Genomic DNA, 19,276 nt, shown 5'->3' with positions numbered 1-19,276 from the left:
ACCTGTTGGGCGGTTAAATTTGAGGGGATTGGGTTCTGTAGGTTGATGAGGGGCTATTTAAAAACGCAACTGCTTCATTATTATTATTATTATTATTATTTTTTTTTTTTATTAAAATTATTTATAATGTTTAAAAAACAGATCATTGTATTCTCGTAAGAAAATGTCAGCACTTCTCATCTAGACACGGCAAGAGAAATATGAAATAGTTTTATAAAAAATATAAAGATAATAATTGTATAATGGTGTAAAAGTGTTCAAGCTATCTGCAATATAATTATAATGAAGCAGTTGTGTTTTTAAATAGCCCATCATCAACCTACAGAACCCAATCCCCTCAAATTTAACCGTCCAACACTCCTATACCGCCTATTTCTAAAGTCCCTGCTCCTATCCCTCTACACTCGAATATCATGGCAGCTCGACACTTCAAGATGAAGTTACTATGTCGCCTTTGGCTGACTCGACTCTGGCTAAAATAAGCTTCCGAATGAAGTTTGATCGCCATATTGAAGAAAAAAAAAAAAAATGTTTGTATTTAATTTTATGCATTTCGTGCGTATGATATAATATTTTGCTTTTTTCATTGCGAAAAATCAGCCTTTTACCTAATAGAATTAGCATCAAGCAATAAGGTATTAATAACAGTAAACAAATTTGCTTGTTACTGATGAAAAAATATTTATTGATACAGTTCCATTAATCTACAAATAAATAAAAAATTGTAATGTGTGTATTATAATTTTAGTAACAAGACTAGACCAAAACAACTCTGGAAGATAGAAAAGGTGTCAGTAGAATATACTTTTAAATTGAGTTTATTTTGGGAAATGGCCATTTGCAAATTATTTATAAGAATTTTGAAAATTCAGAATGCTATTCCTGCTAGATCCATGTGTGGCTATTTACAAGTTGAACCTGGTGAAAGTGAAATTTGCAGTATTAGTTATGAAAAACCCACCAATGTACTTCAACGAACACATAAAGATTTATCTGATGTAACTCCATTTTTATCGAACACATTCAATTTGGCTGCATATGTAAATCATTCTAAGACATTACAAAATCTCATAGACCTGAATGTCAACATTAGTAAATTTGAGAAGAAACCTTACATTATTGAGAAGTTATTAAAATTAGACTTTGAAAAAAATATGAAAAGCCATATAGTATTTCTTTCTGATTACGTTAACATGGAACAAATGGGTGAATTTTTTACAAAGAATCCTATGATATTTTGTGAACATTTAGAAGATTTAAAAACTAGAGTTAATTACCTAGAAAGTAAAAGATTCTCTGATAGTGAAATAAAACGAATAATAAGCAAAAACCCTTATTGGCTTAACTTTAGGTGAGTCCGAAATTTGAATCTTTATTTTTTTTAGAAAATTCTTCTGTGCTAACTAATTTATTGACTATAAAAATTTTTTTTCCAGTACAATTAGAATTGATAGAAGATTCGGATTTTATCAACAATATTTTGATTTAAGTGGCAAAAATGTCAGATGTTTAGCAACAACACAACCAAAATTAATAACTTATAATCTTCACCATGTGAAATGCAATACATTTGCCATTAAAGAAGAAATGGGTTTTAAAGATGAAGAAATAAAACTGCTTCTGCTAAATAAACCGAAACTGTGGATGATAAGTGAGTATATAAAATACAGCTTAGAATTGGCGGGAAGAATTATGCTATTTTCTTACACATGTTAGTTAAACCATTTTTAATCTCAATATGATAATTATCCATGTTGAAGAGTAGATGTAGAAGAGTATTCATTAATGACTCACAATTATTGAACATTGTAAAAATAAAGGCTTTCAATCATAATTCAAAGTGGCATTCACAATACGAGGTTGCTGCAAAAACTTATTTTTAACATAAATGTGCATAGGTACATATATATTTCCCCTTATGCATCACTATTTTACACCCCATTTGGTGTTTTACATCTTGTGGTGATCAGTCTATGATATCAAAATGTGAATGCTGCCTGAAAGTTAAATTGCAACATAAGAATGTATTGATTGTTTCAACCTTCAATGAGGAAGGCATGACTGTTTCACTACAGAAATAGGCAAGTTTATTATGCCTCCCAATCTACCTTACACTCGGTAAAACAGTGCAGTTTGAATTGAAACTTAAGATACTACTAGATAATGACTGAGCTTTGCTCGGTATTTTATTTTTTGACAAATTGTGTTTTTTAGAAATTATATTTAAATACGAATTACATATTGATAAAATGATGAAATATGGATAGTATTTTTCGATCTTACAGATAGAATAATAAAAAAATTATGAACTGGTTATTTAAAGAAAAAATAAAAATTATTGATAAAGTTGATTATTGAAAACACGAATAAAACAACATTTTCTGAAAATAAGTCATAGCTAGATCGATTTATCGCCTCCGAAATTTCCTGTATACTAAATTTTATGAAAATCGTTTGAGCCGTGTCTGAGATTCAGATTATATATACATATATTTATATACAAGAATTGCTCGTTTAAAGATATAAGATTAGTTGATTTAATAGCTGCAATAATAAAGTACCTATTAATAGTGATTTATTTTCTTACAGATCAAAGAATGCTAATAGAAAGATTTAATTATATTCACAATATAATGAAAATTCCTCACACAACAATATTAGAGAATGCTGGAGTCTTATTAAGCAGGATTTTTAGAATAAAACAAAGACATCTCTTTTTGCAGTCATTAGGTCGTGCACAATACGATCCAAAAAAAGTGAACTATGTTCCTATAAAAGCGCTAGTTGAAAAAACTGATGTGGAATTTTGTAATAATTTTGCAAAATGTGATATTGATGATTTTAATATGTTTTTAAAAACCTTGTGAACAGTTATTACAAATTATCCTGTTTTACCAAGCAATAGTTTGTTTTCAAATGCATTAATTGAGTGATACAATAGAGCATCAAAAATGCCTGCAACAGTAAACACTCCTCCAATTATAGCACAGATGTTTGTAGCAAAATGACCAATGGACCTGTAAAAATATATAGATTTGTGTCATATTGATATTATGTGTTTTAATTAATTTGATGCTGTTCACAGACTATCAGCTTACCTTTCTTTTTCTGTATATTTTACCATTAGTGGTGATAATTCATAGCTGAAGAAAGCACCAGGCATACCAGATTCTGCATGGACATTCGAAACTGATTTGTGATGTCTAGTGACGGAGAATTGGTTTGTGTGTAATACTGTTTTATCTAACTTTACATACATAGTTGGTATTATTTTTAAATAATACTGAAACATCATTGCACCTGAAATAAAATAAAAACATGCACATAAATCGGACGCTTGGGCGAGAGTGCGTGCAGGTGATTCGTTTAGTGGGTAGAGCTCTAAATGGCATCTTTGGGTTCGCGGTTCGCTTTCTACATCTGCGGACCGTCCAGTCCGACATACCCTGCGCACCACGCAGCGGTTCGTAGGAAGTTCGGCTTCGGCTCAAAAAAAAGCCATCGTACATTACAGTTGGGTAAATCTTTGACGTTTTATTAATAAGGGTTCCTTACTACGTAACAGTCACATTAGTACTGATGACGTTGGTTTATCTACTAAAGCCTGCAATACATGTTGGCCGAGCGTCGCCGAGTGAACGCCAATATCAATGTATAGACAGTATATTTGCATTGTCTTGCCATCGCTCGGTGTCGCTCGCCTAGTTACCGAGTAAAGTCAAGCGCCAACATGTATAGAAAGAACTCATTTGGCTTGGTTGCCATAACATGCGGTCGCTCGCGATCACCTGCCGCAATTCGGAGCGCTGTCGGTTTTTCTGCACAAATCAATGTGTTCGCGCGCACTCAGCCAATAGTACTGTCCACATGTTTGTCAGCGCGCCATTACGCGGTTGGCGTTGGTCGTGTGTACGCCTATAAAATATCACGCTCAACTGACGGAGCCCAATGTGTGGGCATCTGTTCAACATTCGTCTATATTGGCCATTTGCATTTGTTTTCGATAAATCTTGCCGAACGTGCAGGCAGTAGCACTTGCCTTGTATTAATTTGCTTACGCTCGCATTGGCCTAAGCTCGGCCAACATGTATTGCAGGCTTTACGCAAAAAAACATTGGTTGCCAGTAAAGTCGGTATATGGACGACAGATTTACGTGATAACGTCAGTAGCAGAACTATTCGAGCTGCTAGCTCAGATTCACGCGAGTAGAGATTTGAATGTGTCACAAGTCAACGATTGGGCCGATCGTGCCTCTCTATCGCTTGTTCCGCGCTCTCGCTAGCAAGCTCGGACTTAAAGGTTTATTACACTTGGCTGAATTTAGTCGACTGAATTCAGAAGCAAATTTAGAAGCTTCTGATTGCACTGTTCTAAATTCAGTTACTGAATCAATTGTCAGTTTAAGCGCGACGAAGTTGGACGTGTCGTGTGTGTACGAGGATGGCCCCAGTATTGTCTAGACAACAAAAAAAATGGTCCTGTGTGCTTAGTGCGAGTTTTGTAACGTTCTCACTACAGAGCCAGTTTGCTCAAATTTGTATGCAATTGGAACAGCGCCCCTAGCGGCAAACGTACTCGGTGTTATTTTGCGAGTGCGAGTTCATATTAACGTTGTGATCTCGTAACCGAGTAATTTTACCGAAATGAGTACTACGAATGACATTTGTGCGAGTGCGTGTTACAAATTAGTGGATTTTAACGTTTCGATCGAGTATTTCTTTAGTAGTTTTATTTTTCCAACTAGAGAGGCAAAAATATCATGCCATAGAGCCTAATCTTTTTTTATGAAAAATGATAATATGGAGTGAAATGGATTTGATTAATTTGAAGCATTAATCAATTGGCATGGAATGAAATGAAATGAGATCAGATAATATGGGATAAAATATAATCTCTGCAAAATGCTGATTATATACTGAGATTTTTTTCAGTGGACCTTTTCGAAGACTTCGAGAAGCTACGTCCAGCGGTTTTGTTTAATTTTTTTAAATTTTCGCACTTTCACAGATACTAAACAGTTAATAAACCCACGTTACTTTGTTATTGCACAGATGGGTGGACGAGCTCCCGGCCCACCTAATCTTAAGTGGTTACCGGAGCCCATAGACATCTACAACGCAAATGCCGCCTCCCACCTTGAGATATTAGTTCTAAGGTCTCAGTATAGTTACAACGGTTGTCCCACCCTTCAAACCGAAACGCATTACTGCTTCGGACCGTGCGGACTCACAAGACGTCCTACCACCAGTAATTACAAAAATTAATTTTGCGGGTTTGATTTTTATTACATGATGCTATTCCTTTACAGTGAAAGTCAATCGTAAACATTTGATAAGTACGTATTTCATTAGAAAAATTGATACCCGCCGGCGGGATTAGAACACCGGTGCATTGCAAGATACGAATACACCGGACGTCTTAACCTTTAGGCCAGGACGGTCTCAAAATTACACTTATACACGAAGAAATATTAAATACGCATTAACTAAGAAACATTAAATAGACAAAATAAAACAATTCACACAATTTAGCTCCTCGCGGTCCCTCCAAAATGTCTTTTCATCTTTTTTTCCTAGTTGTTCAATTGTAAATGAATAAATCAAAATCAAATCGAGTTTACGTTCTATACGGTGAAAAATGAAGAATTGTGAGTGTGAGTTGAGATATGCTACTCGCTTCGCAGGGCGTTTATTCACCGAGAGCAGCAATAATATTATTTCTCGTATATTGGTAGCACGTGATGTTTTGGCATTAGACCGTCTAAATGAAATACAACGCATTTTAACAGCATTTTAATGGGAACCAACTACTTTCAAAATTATTCGGGTAATGTCACGTGTTCAATACTATTTTGTACCTTTAGAATTAAAGTGGCTCAACCCCAAATTCTTAGTTTCTGGTAAACTTCAATATTGTAATACAATAATTGTATTTTTTTAGTTTTTCGGTTTAAACACTTTAAGGCATGCCATTTTATTTGAAAAAGACAGAAAGAGTACTTTGTCCTTTTCTAGACTAAAAGAGACTGTTTAGTTTTATAAGCTGATAGAATAATATAGAAAAGAATAATAGGATACCCTCTAATCGTCACATTGGAAAAAGGTATGGCTTTATCATTTTATCATTTAAATTATTTTTTATTGCACTTATAAAACTAATTTAATTTTCAATATGTAACTACATATATCTATAACTAATCCGTACTTGTCAAATTCCTCATAAATTGTCAATATTCTTAATAAAATTACTATTAATAATATACAAGTGCAAATGTTGAGCTGCTTGCCAGAAATGATATAATAGTGTTTTGTTTTTTTGTTGTTTCCTTGTAGGCTGCCTGTAATAATCTAAATCTGTGTGAAAGGCAATAAATGATTTTATTATTATCTACTAATGGTAGTCCAGTGGTCGAAGGAGAAGAAGAAGGGTCGTCGTACCCCCTTTCGGGGGCACGGAACGGGCCTCGGGGCAATCCCCACTGCCCGGGACGAAGCTCCCTGCCACATAGGGCAGGGGTGATATGGATGCAGGACGAGATGGGAGGGGACTGTTCGCAGCGTGCTCGGCACACTCACATCGACAAAATAAATAAATACTTAAATATAATACGATGGGCTTGTTGTTTTCCTGGGTGGAGTGATGCCCGCGGAGGAGTCACCCCGGCGCCGGCTGCTGTCCTCTGCTTGATTTTTTTTTTTTTTTTTTTTTTTTTTTCCTCTAACTACTAAACTATAAACTAACTACTAACTAACTAACTAACTAACTATACACTATATACAAAGCAGGGCAGCAGTCAGCAACTAAGCCGGGGCCCGCCACCGGCCCCATGCCGCGGCCCCACCTCTACAAGTCAGAGGGGGAGCCGCGGCACTCGTTTGACGCTCACCCGCTAGGGGCTCCCCAGAAGGGGAAGGCCGTCGCGGGGAGGGACCGACGTAAATCACTCCCCTTAAGGGGGAGTGGTTCACCCAAACGGGTGATAGAAATGGGTCCCCATAGGGGGGCACCCCAACAGTGTGGGGGGAAATGAAGAGTGGACAGCTCAGTCCCATGGGGGCACTCATTATGAGCACTCCCATATCACTCCGGTTAAGCCGACTATCTTACCATAGCCGGGGGTTCCAGTAGCTCCCTTGGTAGCGCCCTACCATCAGGTGGTCTGGCGTGCAAGGGAGCTATATTGTGGAGATGCTCGTGGGGTCCACCGTCAGCCCGCTCGTACATATTACGAGCTAGCCTCCGAATGAACTCCTCGAGCGACTCCACATCTAGATCCCGGGCTATTACGTCATTTCTGACGTAACGCCCTGCTCCGACTATCGTGCGAAGAGCCAGATTCTGCTGGGCCTGTAACTTCACCCGCATGATCTGCGGGATGAGGTGATACCAGGCCGCAGCTGCGTACGTGATACGGGAACGAACATACGTCTTGTAAATGCCGAGTCTAGTCCTGGTCGGCAACCTGGAGGCCAACACCGGCCGGAGGAGAAACCTCGCATAGCGGGCGGCCGCCAACGCCAACTTGGCGTGGGCGGTCATCCTCAAACTCCGGTCGATATTGACTCCCAGGTATCGGACACTGGGCCTAAACTCGACATTGACTCCACGGAGACTGAGCTGTCCTGGGACGACTCTTGTGCGGACCGGACCGAAGAGGATCGCCGCGGTCTTCCCCACGTTGACCGCGACCCTCCATCGGTCCAGCCACTGGGGCAGTAGGTCCAACAGCCTCTGCATCCTCGAAATGGCCGCAGAGGGGAAATTAGAGGACGAGAAGTAGGCGCTGTCGTCGGCAAACAGCGCCAACTTCACGTCGGCTTCCCACGCTTGGAGGTTGCCCTCAAGCGTGGGAATGTCGTTGGTGTAGAGAGCGTAGAGGACTGGTGCCAGGACGCTTCCCTGGGGAACTCCGGCCGTGACTGGGCGCACCGACGACTTTGCGCCCTCGACCGCGACAAGGAAGGATCTTCCCTCCAGGTACGACCCCAGCAGTCGCACATAGGCGTGCTGGAGGTCCGTGTTCTGCAACAGCTTGTGGATCAGTCCCGCATGCCAGACACGGTCGAAGGCCTTCTCGATATCGAGAAAGACTGCGGCCGTGTACTGGCGCGCTTTGGACCGATCCGCCAAGTGGTGCATAACGCGGACCAATTGCAGCGTTGTCGAGTGACCGCTGCGAAACCCGAATTGCTCGGGTCTGAGAAGGATGTGCGGCGACACCCTTCTCAGCAGCAGCCGCTCGAACAACTTGCCCATATGCGACAGCAGAGTGATCGGACGATAACTGGAGGGATTTCTCCTATCCTTGCCGGGTTTGGGCAGGGCAATAACCTTGCCCAATTTCCAAATTCCCGGGAAGTGTCCTGTGGACAGAATGGAATTGAACAGTCGTGTCATGAATGACACGACCGTTTCGGGGAAGTGGAAAAATGCGAGGGAGGGAATACCGTCCTCGCCCGGCGCCTTGCGCCTCTTCATCCGCTTGATGGAGAGGCGCAATTCACTGGGAGTGATGAAATCACCATCTCCCAACGGTGGCACCGGGGAGGAGAGTAGGCTTGCTACGCTCTCTTCCACCGATTGGTGGAATGCGGCCTCTGAGGGTGCAGAGTCATTTGGAGCGAACTGCCGCTCCAGCATTACGGCCAGGACATCGGCGCGGGCCTGAGCCGAGAAGCATCGGTTGCCCCTCTCGTCCACGAGTGGACAAGTCGGGGCAGGCCGATTTGAGAGCTGGCGGCAAAGTCGGTGGAGGGATACGGACGAGGGGTCCTCACGGGCCTCCTCGATCCGTTCCTCCCACGCATAGCCCCGATAGGAGCTAATCTTCGCCGCCAACTCCGCTTCCAGCTCATTAAGCTCGCGCTTGATCCTGGGACGAGTTGTCGCCCAGAGCCTCCTCAGGCCCCTCTTCCGGCGAATAATCGCTTTCAGATGGGCCGGGAGTATACCTCTGGGCCCGCCGCTGGGCACAAGAGTCGTCGCCTGGTCGATCGCTCCCCTGATGGAGTCGACAAGGCGGACTGCCGCGTCGTCGACCCCCTCAGGGGTGTTGGGGTCCTGAATTACGGGAAGGTCGACTAGGCGTCTCTTAAAGAGCTCCCAGTCGACCTTCGGTCGTAGGGGCGAGGTCGCAACCCGGGTAAGCCCCATTCCCAGTGTGACCAGGATAGGGAGATGGGGGGTACCCAGGTCGTACAGTGCCTCAATAGTTAAGGGGCACCGTAAAGTGGTCGAAATTTGACCATAATTTATTTAAATTTTAAGTTTGAACATTATTATAGTTCTATTGTCACCTTTCTATTATCTTCATTTCTATAATAATCATTGCTCTATGTCGCCAAGGCTACATTATAGAAAAATAATATTAAAGACAAAAAATATTAATCTATTCTCAATTTGACCACAGATTGATAAATCAATAAACAAAAAAAAGTATAAATGCATGTGTGTGTGTGTGTGTGTCAAATACATGGTAATGTGTGTAAGGTTTTTTTTATTCATTTAGTTTATTTTTTTACTGTTTATGCACAAAAAAAAAAAAAAAAAATTAGCAATCTGCACTACTTCTCTATATTCTCTATGAGTGTGGGAAATTTCATACTTCTCCGTCCGCGCAATTTTCGTAAAAAGGAGTCCAACATTTTTGCTGCACGTATTACCTACTTAAAATGTAGGTTCTTAATAATAATACATAAGTGTTTTGAAATATAAAACTAATCTTAAATTTTATAGTTATACCACTTCCATTCTAAGGGTGCAATTTCGTAAACAAACTTTGCCGTAATGGCGTAACCTTTAAAATACACGAAAACTGCCCAGCATAAACATATTTTTTTAGTAACTTTAATAGAAGTATTAGAATTAGAAGTTTATTATAGAATTTATTTAATTGTAATTACATATTTAGACATACTTAACATAATTAATCTTGGAATAGGTAATTATTTCAGCTTTTTTTAATTAAAGAAATTATGTTTTACATAGGTTTAATCTTTTACCCGTTGAACGTTTATAAAATGATTGTATTTACGGTAATAGTGTTGATGGTCTTCATTAGGTGGCCCAAATATACTAAAATTATTACGAGCATCCATCCTTATTTATAAATGTGTAAAGAAGCAAAATTATTATTACATTGTTCAAATTTCTATATAATTTATAAATATAAATCTGTACGTATGTACCTGTAAATATGTATATTGCGCGCGTGTGTGTGTGTGGGTGTGTGTGCGCGTGTGTATGTGCGTGTGTGTATATATTTCTATAATAGATAGATACACAGTGTGCAATTCATTTCGAAATTATTCTTGCCCATCTAATGGTTGTCTGGAAGAGATCACTCTTAGCGATAAGACCAAGAAAAAATGTTTCACAATATTTATTCATTTTGTGTACAATAAAGAATACTCTTTCACTGGTGGTAGGATCTCTTGTGAGTCCGCGCGGGTAGGTACCACCGCCCTGCATATTTCTGCCGTGAAGCAGTAATGCGTTTCGGTTTGAAGGGTGGGGCAGCCGTTGTAACTATACTGAGAACTTGGAACTTATATCTCAAGATGGGTGGCGCATTTACGTTGTAGATGTCTATGGGCTCCAGTAACCACTTAACACCAGGTGGGCTGTGAGCTCGTCCACCCATCTAAGCAATAAAAAAAAGCAGGATTCGGCGTATGATAACTGAGGCAGTTTTTGTTATCTTTTTTCAAATTTTAAACTTTAAATGGCTCTCATGTAAAGTCGCAAAAATGTCGCTTAAACTAAGCAGCATTTCAATCCCTGATAACTTTCTACTTTCTACTTTTTTATTTGCTGACACCTTATTTAAATACTCAGGTCACTGCCATAAGTAAGACTAATGTATTGACTCCTAATACTTATGTTGAAATCGGTAAAAAGGCTTAGGCTGTAGAAGTTGTAAAGAATTAGACACACAAATATACCAGGAAAACGTTACCCCACAACATTAATAAAAAAAGTTTTTATTTCCTACTGAACTGTACCGTAGGTATATACGGTATTATTTTTTTAATTACATATCTACTCTGTAATGTAGGGTGAAATGAAAATCACAGAGGACTTTTCGGCCGGAACGCGAGGAGTGAAGTTGTGTGATTTGTTTTATTTTTGTCTATTTAGTTTCTTCTGGTTTAAATGTGTAATAACGGTGGTTTATTAAGTGTTTAATATCTTTGAAAGTGCACAAATGTGGGAAAATGAAACAAAGCCGCTGGACGTAATTTCTCGGGATCCTCCAAAAAGTCCACTGAAAAAATCTCAGTAAATGACTACCATTTTACTGAGATTATATTTCATCCCATATCATCTCATCTCATGTTATTTAATTTTATCCCAGTTGATTAACGTCTCAAATTAATCGTCTTCATTTCATTTCATATTATAATTTTTCATAAAAATAAGAATATAAATTAAAATAAGACATGACTTAAAGGTCTTAGTTACCAGTTCATAAAATCCTTTAAAAAAATGAAGATCACAGATGTTAATATTGCGTTGATGCTCTTTAAGGCGGGAGCGCGAGGAGTGAAGTTGTGTGATTTGTTTTATTTTGTCTATTTAGTGTTTCTTCAGGCTTAAATGCGTAATAACGGTGGTTTATTAACTATTTAGCATCTGTGAAAGTGCACAAATGTGGAGAAATGAAACAAAGCCGCTGGATATAACTTCTTGGGATCCTCCAAAAAGTCAACTGAAGGTTAAGTCAATGATCACCATTTAATGAGATTATATTTCATTCCACATCATCTCGTCTCATCTCATTTCATTTCATGCTAGGTATGTTTCATATTAATCAACTTCATTTCATTTCACTTCTCATGTTTCATATATATGTATAAAAGATTAGACTGTATGGTATGACACCTTTGCCTTTCCAGTTGGAAAAATAAAATACAACTAGTCTACTACTATTTACGGTGACGGGTAAAAACATAGGTTTAGATGTTATTTTATTGTACTTTGTATAGCTAAAGGACAAGAATAACTTACAAATAGTTTTATTTAAAATGCCTGTACCGGGTGCTGTTTATCACAACCAAGGACCTTCGTGTTTTGATAAAATGAAAATGGGTTTTATGATTGGTTTTTGTGTAGGGATGGCTAGTGGAGGTCTTTTCGGCGGATTTACTGCATTAAGGTTAGGTTTGGATTTTTATATTTAGTTATTTTGTCAGATTAAAAATTTATAGAAAATGTAAAAAAACTATTACAGGTATGGAGCAAGGGGGAAAGAGTTAGTACATTCCGTTGGAAAAGTAATGCTTCAAGGTGGAGGCACATTTGGGACTTTTATGGCTATTGGAACTGGTATACGTTGTTGATTAGTTTTTTAATGTCAATAAGTTATATAAATTAGTTTATGTTACTTTAAATTTGTTTCATTTTATGAATGATATTGCAGTTAAGAATTTTAACTACACTGTACAAATTTGTACATAAGTAATCAACAATTTGAATTTAATATCCCTTAGCAGCACAACAGAAATTCCTTTGATATCCTGGTAATTTTATTTTTGTTGGTGATTACTTTTATGGCCAAATCTCAAGCTGTTTGAGATTTTCTTTGATATTTCTACACTTCAATCATTGTATTTTGCTCATTATTCGAAATTAGTAATGACTGTGCCTAAAGTGGGACGCCCCCTGGCTAGATGGTGCGATGACCTCCGCACGGTGGCCGGCAAGAAGTGGATGAGGAGAGCAGCAGACCGGGCTCAGTGGTGTAGATTGGGAGAGGCCTATGTCCAGCAGTGGACGACTGTGGGCTGTTGATGATGATGATGATGATGTGCCTAAAGTGGTAATTTTGCATCCTGTTCTTTTTTTGTCCACTCTTTAATTATTAATTTTACTGCACTAGACAGGTGAACAAGTTTACTTGGTTTTATGTTGTTATTGGAGCTCATAGGTACATACCAGTAAAAGTGGTGTAAAAGCATCAAGAGACTTTATGAGTTTTAAGTTGAATTGTACCCTATAATGGTTATGTTGCCCTTCAGACTAAACGCATGACTTGTTTGGCAGCATAAACAAGCATTATGCTTGTCCCTTCTTTGTGGGGGCTCAATATCATTACCTTTTATCCAGATTAATAAATGTTGGTGTGCTTCATTTTCAATATATGATTTGTAATGTGAAAAGAAAATTAGCAGAAGTGACAGGATATTGGTGTGGGGCACAAAATTCCCCTGGTCTTTTTCATAGACCTCTATCAAAATTTAACTGGTTTAGGAGGGCCCCATGTAGCTACATTTCTACCATATTCCTAAGATGACAAAAAAAACCTGAAGATTATATCTAGTACAGCTAAGGAAATTTGAGTTGTGGCTGAGTTCCAACCATTAACTAATAGTTTTTTTTTTAAATTGGGAGAATTGGTTGGATTATTAACTCATTCACTGTGTGAGTGTATGTCAAAAAAGTAAAGTTGCTAAAAAAACAGCACAAGGAAGCAATCAATTCTCACTTATTCCATTTAAAAACTTCCTAGTCTAATTGTACATTTTTTGTAATACATATTTGTAATGTTCTTGGACTAATTGTGGTCTCCGTACATTTTGGTCATACCAACATAAGACTCCCATTGAATTTCCCTTGGACCTGGATGGCTTTGTGAACTAAGGTACTAGATCAAATGGTTTAGCTTCATAACTGCATATGTCTGGACACTGGTTGTCGAAATAGTTTAGAAACCAGATTCATTAAATATAGCCTTTATTTATAGGAACCTTTCCTGAATCCTAATGTTAATAGAAAACAACAATGAAATCATATTTATTTATTAAATTACGTATTTCTATCTGTCTATTTAGTGAATCTAGAGTGGTACATAATAAACATACATACATTTACTGGTGGTAGGTCTTGTGAATCCGCACGGGTAGATACCACCACCCTGCCTATTTCTGCCGTGAAGCAATAATTCGTTCCGGTTTGAAGGGTGGGGCAGCCGTTGTAATTATACTTAAAACACATATCTCAAGGTGGGTGGCGGCATTTACGTTGTAGAGGTCTATAGGCTTCGGTAACCACTTAGCACCAGATGGGCTATGAGATTGTCCACCGATCTGTGCAATAAAAAAAAACAGCTAAAAATTACCAATTTTGTTTTTAGTTAGGAACGGTTCCAATGTACACTATGAATATAGTCTGTCATATGAAATTGTTACATTATTTGATGTTGCAAAAACTGTTTAGAGGACGATGGACTTTGACTAAAACAAATGCTAAGAGATAATATATAAATACCTTCAGTGGCAAGTCCAATGATTCCATTCAGTGGAGCTGTATTAGCACCTTCAATATCAGTTCCAAATGACAAATGTTTTATAATATGTGTTGTATTAAATACCGATGATGAAAATGGTTGCACATCATGTACATGAACATGACTTATTGTGAAGCTTTTCCCAGGTGCAATGTGAAAACTGCCACCAACCTTTAAATTGCAATAATAGATACTGTGTACATCATCCAGATTGCATCTTAACAGACTAAATACAATTTTGTGATACATACTCTGTTTACTTCCATGTAACCATATATTTGACATCCTTCTTTGAGAGCTAAATTCAATTTCTCAACAGATTCATCATTTTTGCATTGTTCTATAGTACTTAAATGGGGAAGAGCCCACCTTCGCAATCTATATGCTTCTTTTACATCATCACATGTATTGCAGCATCTATATTATAGAAAAAAATATGCTTAGTGTTTATTTATTTAAAAAAAAAAATAAGTCTATTTTTCACTGGTAGTAGGACCTCTAGGCACGGGTAAGTATACACATCTAAGCAATAAAAATGGAATTATTCTTACTGAGACTCATTGAAAGCTGCTCCATAACAGCTACCGCATGTTAATGTTGCTATTTCACTGTTGTTTTGCTTCAACTAGAAATAATTAAGTTATTAAGTCTAATTGTGTGCTAATGACAATAGCATAAAAGCAGTGTTTATTTTATTTGCAATAGAAAATTAATTAATTGTTTTTACTGTTGATGCTGTTGATATTTCTTCTTTTTTTGGTTCTTCAATCGCATTACCATCGAGATCCAATCTCCTCTTATGAATGTTTTGTTCCATTTGAAGATGCTGTTCACCAGAAGAATCCATAGCATCTAGAACTAAATCTGAAAAGGAAATTTAAAATGAAGATAGTAATATTGTATTGACAATGCAGGCCTGCAAGGTCAATGCCTCCCTCTTAAATCCCATGTTTAAAAAAGAATGGTTCATCACAAAAGTCACTGATAAATATAATAGCTCATTTGTACTTTTTACTTGGTCAGGCTACTACCAATTGTTATTTTTAGAAAATAATATTAATTTAAATTTGCAGGAAATCGTTTTACTTTGAATACTGTTAGAAGTTGCTATTCTGGAATATTGATATATAAAAACCCAAGATGCACAGTCTCATACAAAAGTAGCACTTGAAACTGTCCCCAAACACACCAATTATATCTACGTAGTTAGAGTTATACTATAAACATCTTTTGCAAATTCGACTTTACGCGCATTGTTTAAAGTTGTTATTACAAAGCAGTGTACAATAACCAATCAAATATGACCAAAGTTAGCAGGCAGGACAGGACATAGAGTGAAGACGAATATTTGTATTTTTTTATTATTATAAGATATTGAGTTAGTATTTTAAGAGTTAGTTAAATTGTGTTCTATACCTATAATTATACTTTTATCTGAACGTAAATATGTTTTTGGGTAGGACATGTGTACATTAATCTTTAAATATTTTCTTTAAAACTTTTAATGCATTCTTCAGTGAAATGGTCTTCTTAACAAGTCTAGATTTTTTTCTTCCATAAGTTGTTAATGATATAATAATAATCCTTGCTAATTGGCATTTGTGGAGCTCACTTTTTATGTGAACTTTTCGAGGTGTATCCAGAGTTAAACCTATACTCAGGGAAGTAGTAGAAGATTTGAATTCCTTGTACGACTTGTACGACAGACTTCAGTATCACCGCCATCATCTGGTATATCTTTGTTGACAGATGATTGATGTCCATTCTCCGCATCGACTGCAGACTGAAGTGAAATTTTTCAGTTTTCAATGTGACGTGTTGGGCCAGAGCGACACTTCTGTCATTACGTGCAGTATGTCGCGAAGCCATAAGTTGTCCCCTAAGTAATTGATATGTTTATGTAATAATATAATACATATTTACGAACTTTAAAAATAACGTCATATAGACGACCTCTATTCCTTCTGGAATTCGATTAACGAGAGTATAATATATTTTCTAACATATGAATACTTATTCAAAACTAAATACAAAAAAATTCAAAGTGCATAAACTTATTAATTAAAACTTTAAACACAATAAAAAAAATCGACTCCATTGAATAAGAACAGGATCTTTTGGATTATGCAACTAAAATAAAAGGCCATTTAATAGTAGTTCCTACATCGAAATAACAGCCATTGAAATTCGCCTTAAATACTTGGACCGTTGAGTGAAGTTTTTAGACAAATTAAATCAAAATCACATATTGCTTTCTATATTTAGTCATAAAAACAACAAAAACACATTAACAAACTCTTTTACTCACAGAATATACGATATCCCATCCTTTTTTAACATTCTTGACCTATTATTTTTACAATATCTTAACGAGCACTTCGGCATTTTGAATAAGTGCAGAGGGACGCGAAAGACGCGAGACTATTTAAAATGAGAGCACAATTTAATAAATTGTGTGCTCATTTTATGGAGATGGTTTTGAGAGGCTGAGTGTGTATCTTGGGTTTTTTAATACATCAATGATCTGGAAGCACTATTTACATTATTTATACAACAGAAAAATTGCTAGCATTTAATGAGAATTATATCAATAGTTTGGGCTGGCACACTTCTGTTACATCATTGCTACTTTAAGATGTGAGGTGTGTTATTGTGTTGTACAATAGTATAGTACAAGAAGTATGCAATAAGAATTAAACAATGTATGACGTAATAAAAGATGAGAATACATGATCCAAACACAAAATAAATAAAGTCAATAGTGTTTTTTTTGTGGTAATTGTTATCATCTTTGTATTATCTACATTACTTACAGTTACATGATATTGTAGGTACTATAATATCTAAGTTAATGCGTAATTTGTGGCCTCTGGATGTATCCACAAAAAGTTCTTCTGAAATGTTTGGGGATAGGTAAGTATGCAGTTCAGACATAAACAGCAGTATCATTATACAGCCACCAATGATTGTAACTGAAAATTGAAATGTTTGATGAGTATTATTTTAAAAGATATAGTATCTCAGGCTCAAATGAAAAACAAAAAAAAAAATTAAACCTCAGTCTTTCCACCCTTCAAATTGCAATGCATGACTGCTTCACAGCAAAAATAGGTAGATACCTGTGTGTGCTAGAAATATTGGTAACTATGGATCGCATAATCGCCTTACTGGCACATTTTTTAATTTTGCAATCTTGTTTGACACAATGAGGTCATTAATTTCAACCATTGTACTATATCCACGAACAGATTTCATCTCTACTACCTGGTCCGGCTATGTTTATGTAACTCAGTGTATTATTGGTAAATTTTTGGTATGTTGTACATACCCCACACAGTATTTTTCGAGAGCTATGCAAAACGTGATCTTTTTAAAATGTCGATTAAAACGATTGTGATTCCTTAGTGGCAGGCAGCAGCTTTGTTGTACTTTCGAAGTTGTTAAAACTCACGAGCTAATGTAATCTCTTACCATCAAATGGGTCGAAGGTTCTAAATTACTTACCGGTTGCCCCCGTTGTAGTTTTAACTCTAAAATCTTCCAAAGTCTTAGCATAGGCGTCTAATTGTTTGAATTTGTCAATGAATTGCGTCATGTTGAAAATGGTCAATTCAAATCAATTTAAATTATTTCAGTATTAAATGAAATACTTTTAGATTTAGATTTTAATTAAATAAAACCGCAACACAAACAATATTTTGACAACCGGACGGCGCCTCGTATTTCCTTTGACGTGGTTTTGTTTTGACTTTCTAGGCTTTTAAAAAATTAAAAAGTCAAAGGGATTTATTGGCGCAGCCCAATCCAGTTAAGATTAATCAACTTCTTATTTATTAAAATCACAAATCAATGAATTTTTTATTTAGAATCTTTGATTGAACGTTGAGTACGAAAAGGAGTAGGACCTTGACCAGTACCATTTTTTGGTGTATTAAAAAGTGTCCACTGAAATGGAGCCAATTAAGGTGGCGCTATATTAGCAAATGGTAAGATTTTAAAAACAGTGCCATAAGCTATTAGAATTGGATACTACATTAAGAAGGAAAGAATCACTTCCTACGTAAATAATAATAAAAATAGATTGTTGAGACTTTAAATACTGCATATTTTTAACAAGTTTAAGAAAAATATTTTTTTTTTTTTCTTTTTTTTTTGGTCAGGAGGACATCGGTGACATCGCCGGACTCTCCCACCCTCCACTGGGGATGGCGGGCGGGGTATGTCGGAGTCGAACCGACTAAAACCTCCTGTCGCTCAATAAACTACGTCCGAGCCTCTCATGAGACAGAACTCATGAAAAGGCAAATGGGGGAGAGTGAAGCGTTTAGCATCTCTCCCATCACCCTCCCCCTCGGGACGCCGGACCGGCGGTCATTGACGCTATGACCACGAACCCTTTCGGTCGGCAGGCTGTCCGAAGCCCGCCTAGATGGCGCCGGTTAGAATTAGTTATCAGAACTGGTCAGAACCAGCGTGGGTCGAGGATAGCCGGCCTTCCATCACCCGGATGCTCTTGCTTAAAACGCGTGCAGAGCAGCTTGCACGTTATCTTCTTAGGCCCCTTTCGCCGGGCCCCAGACCGACATATAAGGGAGACCCGAAACACTTAGAGGGCCAAGGCTTGGGCGAGATCCGCCTCCCTGGCCCCCTCTCGACGGCGGCGGGCTTGTGCGTCTCTCACGCGCCCCGCCGCCTCCTTCTGCGAGATGGTGCACTCGCAGAAGTCGAGCATCGCCTTCCATGACTCGTCGTTGTCGAGCATCGATGCCACAAAAATAGGAAACGACTTTTGCGACGAGGACACGGCGCCACCTCTCCCATGCGGGGCAGGCAACGAGCGTGTGCTCCGCCGTGTCCAAGTTGTAACCACAATGGTGGAACTCTGCCGTCGGCTCGGCTCCAATCCGGTGCAGGAACTCACCGAAGCAATTATGCCCAGTGAGCACCTGCGTGAGCCGGAATGTGAAGCGTCCTCTGTCACGATTCAC

The 19,276-nt window shown here is 37.9% G+C and overlaps 3 protein-coding genes across 3 annotated transcripts; 2 read left to right on the top strand and 1 right to left on the bottom strand.

The window, feature by feature from the left end:
• Positions 1 to 656: 656 nt before the first annotated feature.
• Positions 657 to 18,389, bottom strand: LOC114250946 (endoplasmic reticulum-Golgi intermediate compartment protein 3). Its single transcript, XM_028185053.2, has 8 exons — positions 17,793 to 18,389; positions 17,102 to 17,260; positions 15,016 to 15,152; positions 14,840 to 14,913; positions 14,540 to 14,705; positions 14,270 to 14,459; positions 3,099 to 3,300; positions 657 to 3,017 (listed from the first exon to the last, which is right to left on the bottom strand). Exons 1-8 carry the CDS (start codon positions 17,881 to 17,883, stop codon positions 2,882 to 2,884), a joined length of 1,155 nt encoding a protein of 384 aa, XP_028040854.1. The 5' UTR covers positions 17,884 to 18,389; the 3' UTR covers positions 657 to 2,881.
• mTerf3 (mitochondrial transcription termination factor 3) lies at positions 831 to 3,049 on the top strand. Its single transcript, XM_028185054.2, has 3 exons — positions 831 to 1,351; positions 1,437 to 1,651; positions 2,590 to 3,049. Exons 1-3 carry the CDS (start codon positions 831 to 833, stop codon positions 2,865 to 2,867), a joined length of 1,014 nt encoding a protein of 337 aa, XP_028040855.2. The 3' UTR covers positions 2,868 to 3,049.
• Positions 11,908 to 12,386, top strand: LOC114250948 (reactive oxygen species modulator 1). The gene is made up of 2 exons (XM_028185056.2): positions 11,908 to 12,158; positions 12,234 to 12,386. The coding sequence occupies exons 1-2, from the start codon at positions 12,028 to 12,030 to the stop codon at positions 12,340 to 12,342; spliced, it is 240 nt and encodes a 79-aa protein (XP_028040857.1). The 5' UTR covers positions 11,908 to 12,027; the 3' UTR covers positions 12,343 to 12,386.
• Positions 18,390 to 19,276: the final 887 nt, after the last annotated feature.

This window comes from Bombyx mandarina, chromosome 04 (assembly GCF_030267445.1).
Source record: "Bombyx mandarina strain Sakado chromosome 04, ASM3026744v2".
NCBI classification, from domain to species: domain Eukaryota; kingdom Metazoa; phylum Arthropoda; class Insecta; order Lepidoptera; family Bombycidae; genus Bombyx; species Bombyx mandarina.
The sequence above is the reverse complement of the archived record's forward strand: the minus strand, read 5'-3'. Positions and strand labels throughout refer to the sequence as shown.

Coding starts and splice junctions, on each gene's coding strand:
- mTerf3 (XM_028185054.2), top strand. CDS start 831: ATGGCCATTTGCAAATTATTTATAAGAATTTTGAAAATTCAGAATGCT. Junction 1,352..1,436: donor CCTTATTGGCTTAACTTTAG/GTGAGTCCGAAA, acceptor TTTTTTTTCCAG/TACAATTAGAATTGATAGAA. Junction 1,652..2,589: donor ACCGAAACTGTGGATGATAA/GTGAGTATATAA, acceptor ATTTTCTTACAG/ATCAAAGAATGCTAATAGAA.
- LOC114250946 (XM_028185053.2), bottom strand. CDS start 17,883: ATGACGCAATTCATTGACAAATTCAAACAATTAGACGCCTATGCTAAG. Junction 17,261..17,792: donor AACTACAACGGGGGCAACCG/GTAAGTAATTTA, acceptor TTCAATTTTCAG/TTACAATCATTGGTGGCTGT. Junction 3,301..14,269: donor CATTGGACTTGCCACTGAAG/GTATTTATATAT, acceptor ATTTTATTTCAG/GTGCAATGATGTTTCAGTAT.
- LOC114250948 (XM_028185056.2), top strand. CDS start 12,028: ATGCCTGTACCGGGTGCTGTTTATCACAACCAAGGACCTTCGTGTTTT. Junction 12,159..12,233: donor GGCGGATTTACTGCATTAAG/GTTAGGTTTGGA, acceptor AAACTATTACAG/GTATGGAGCAAGGGGGAAAG.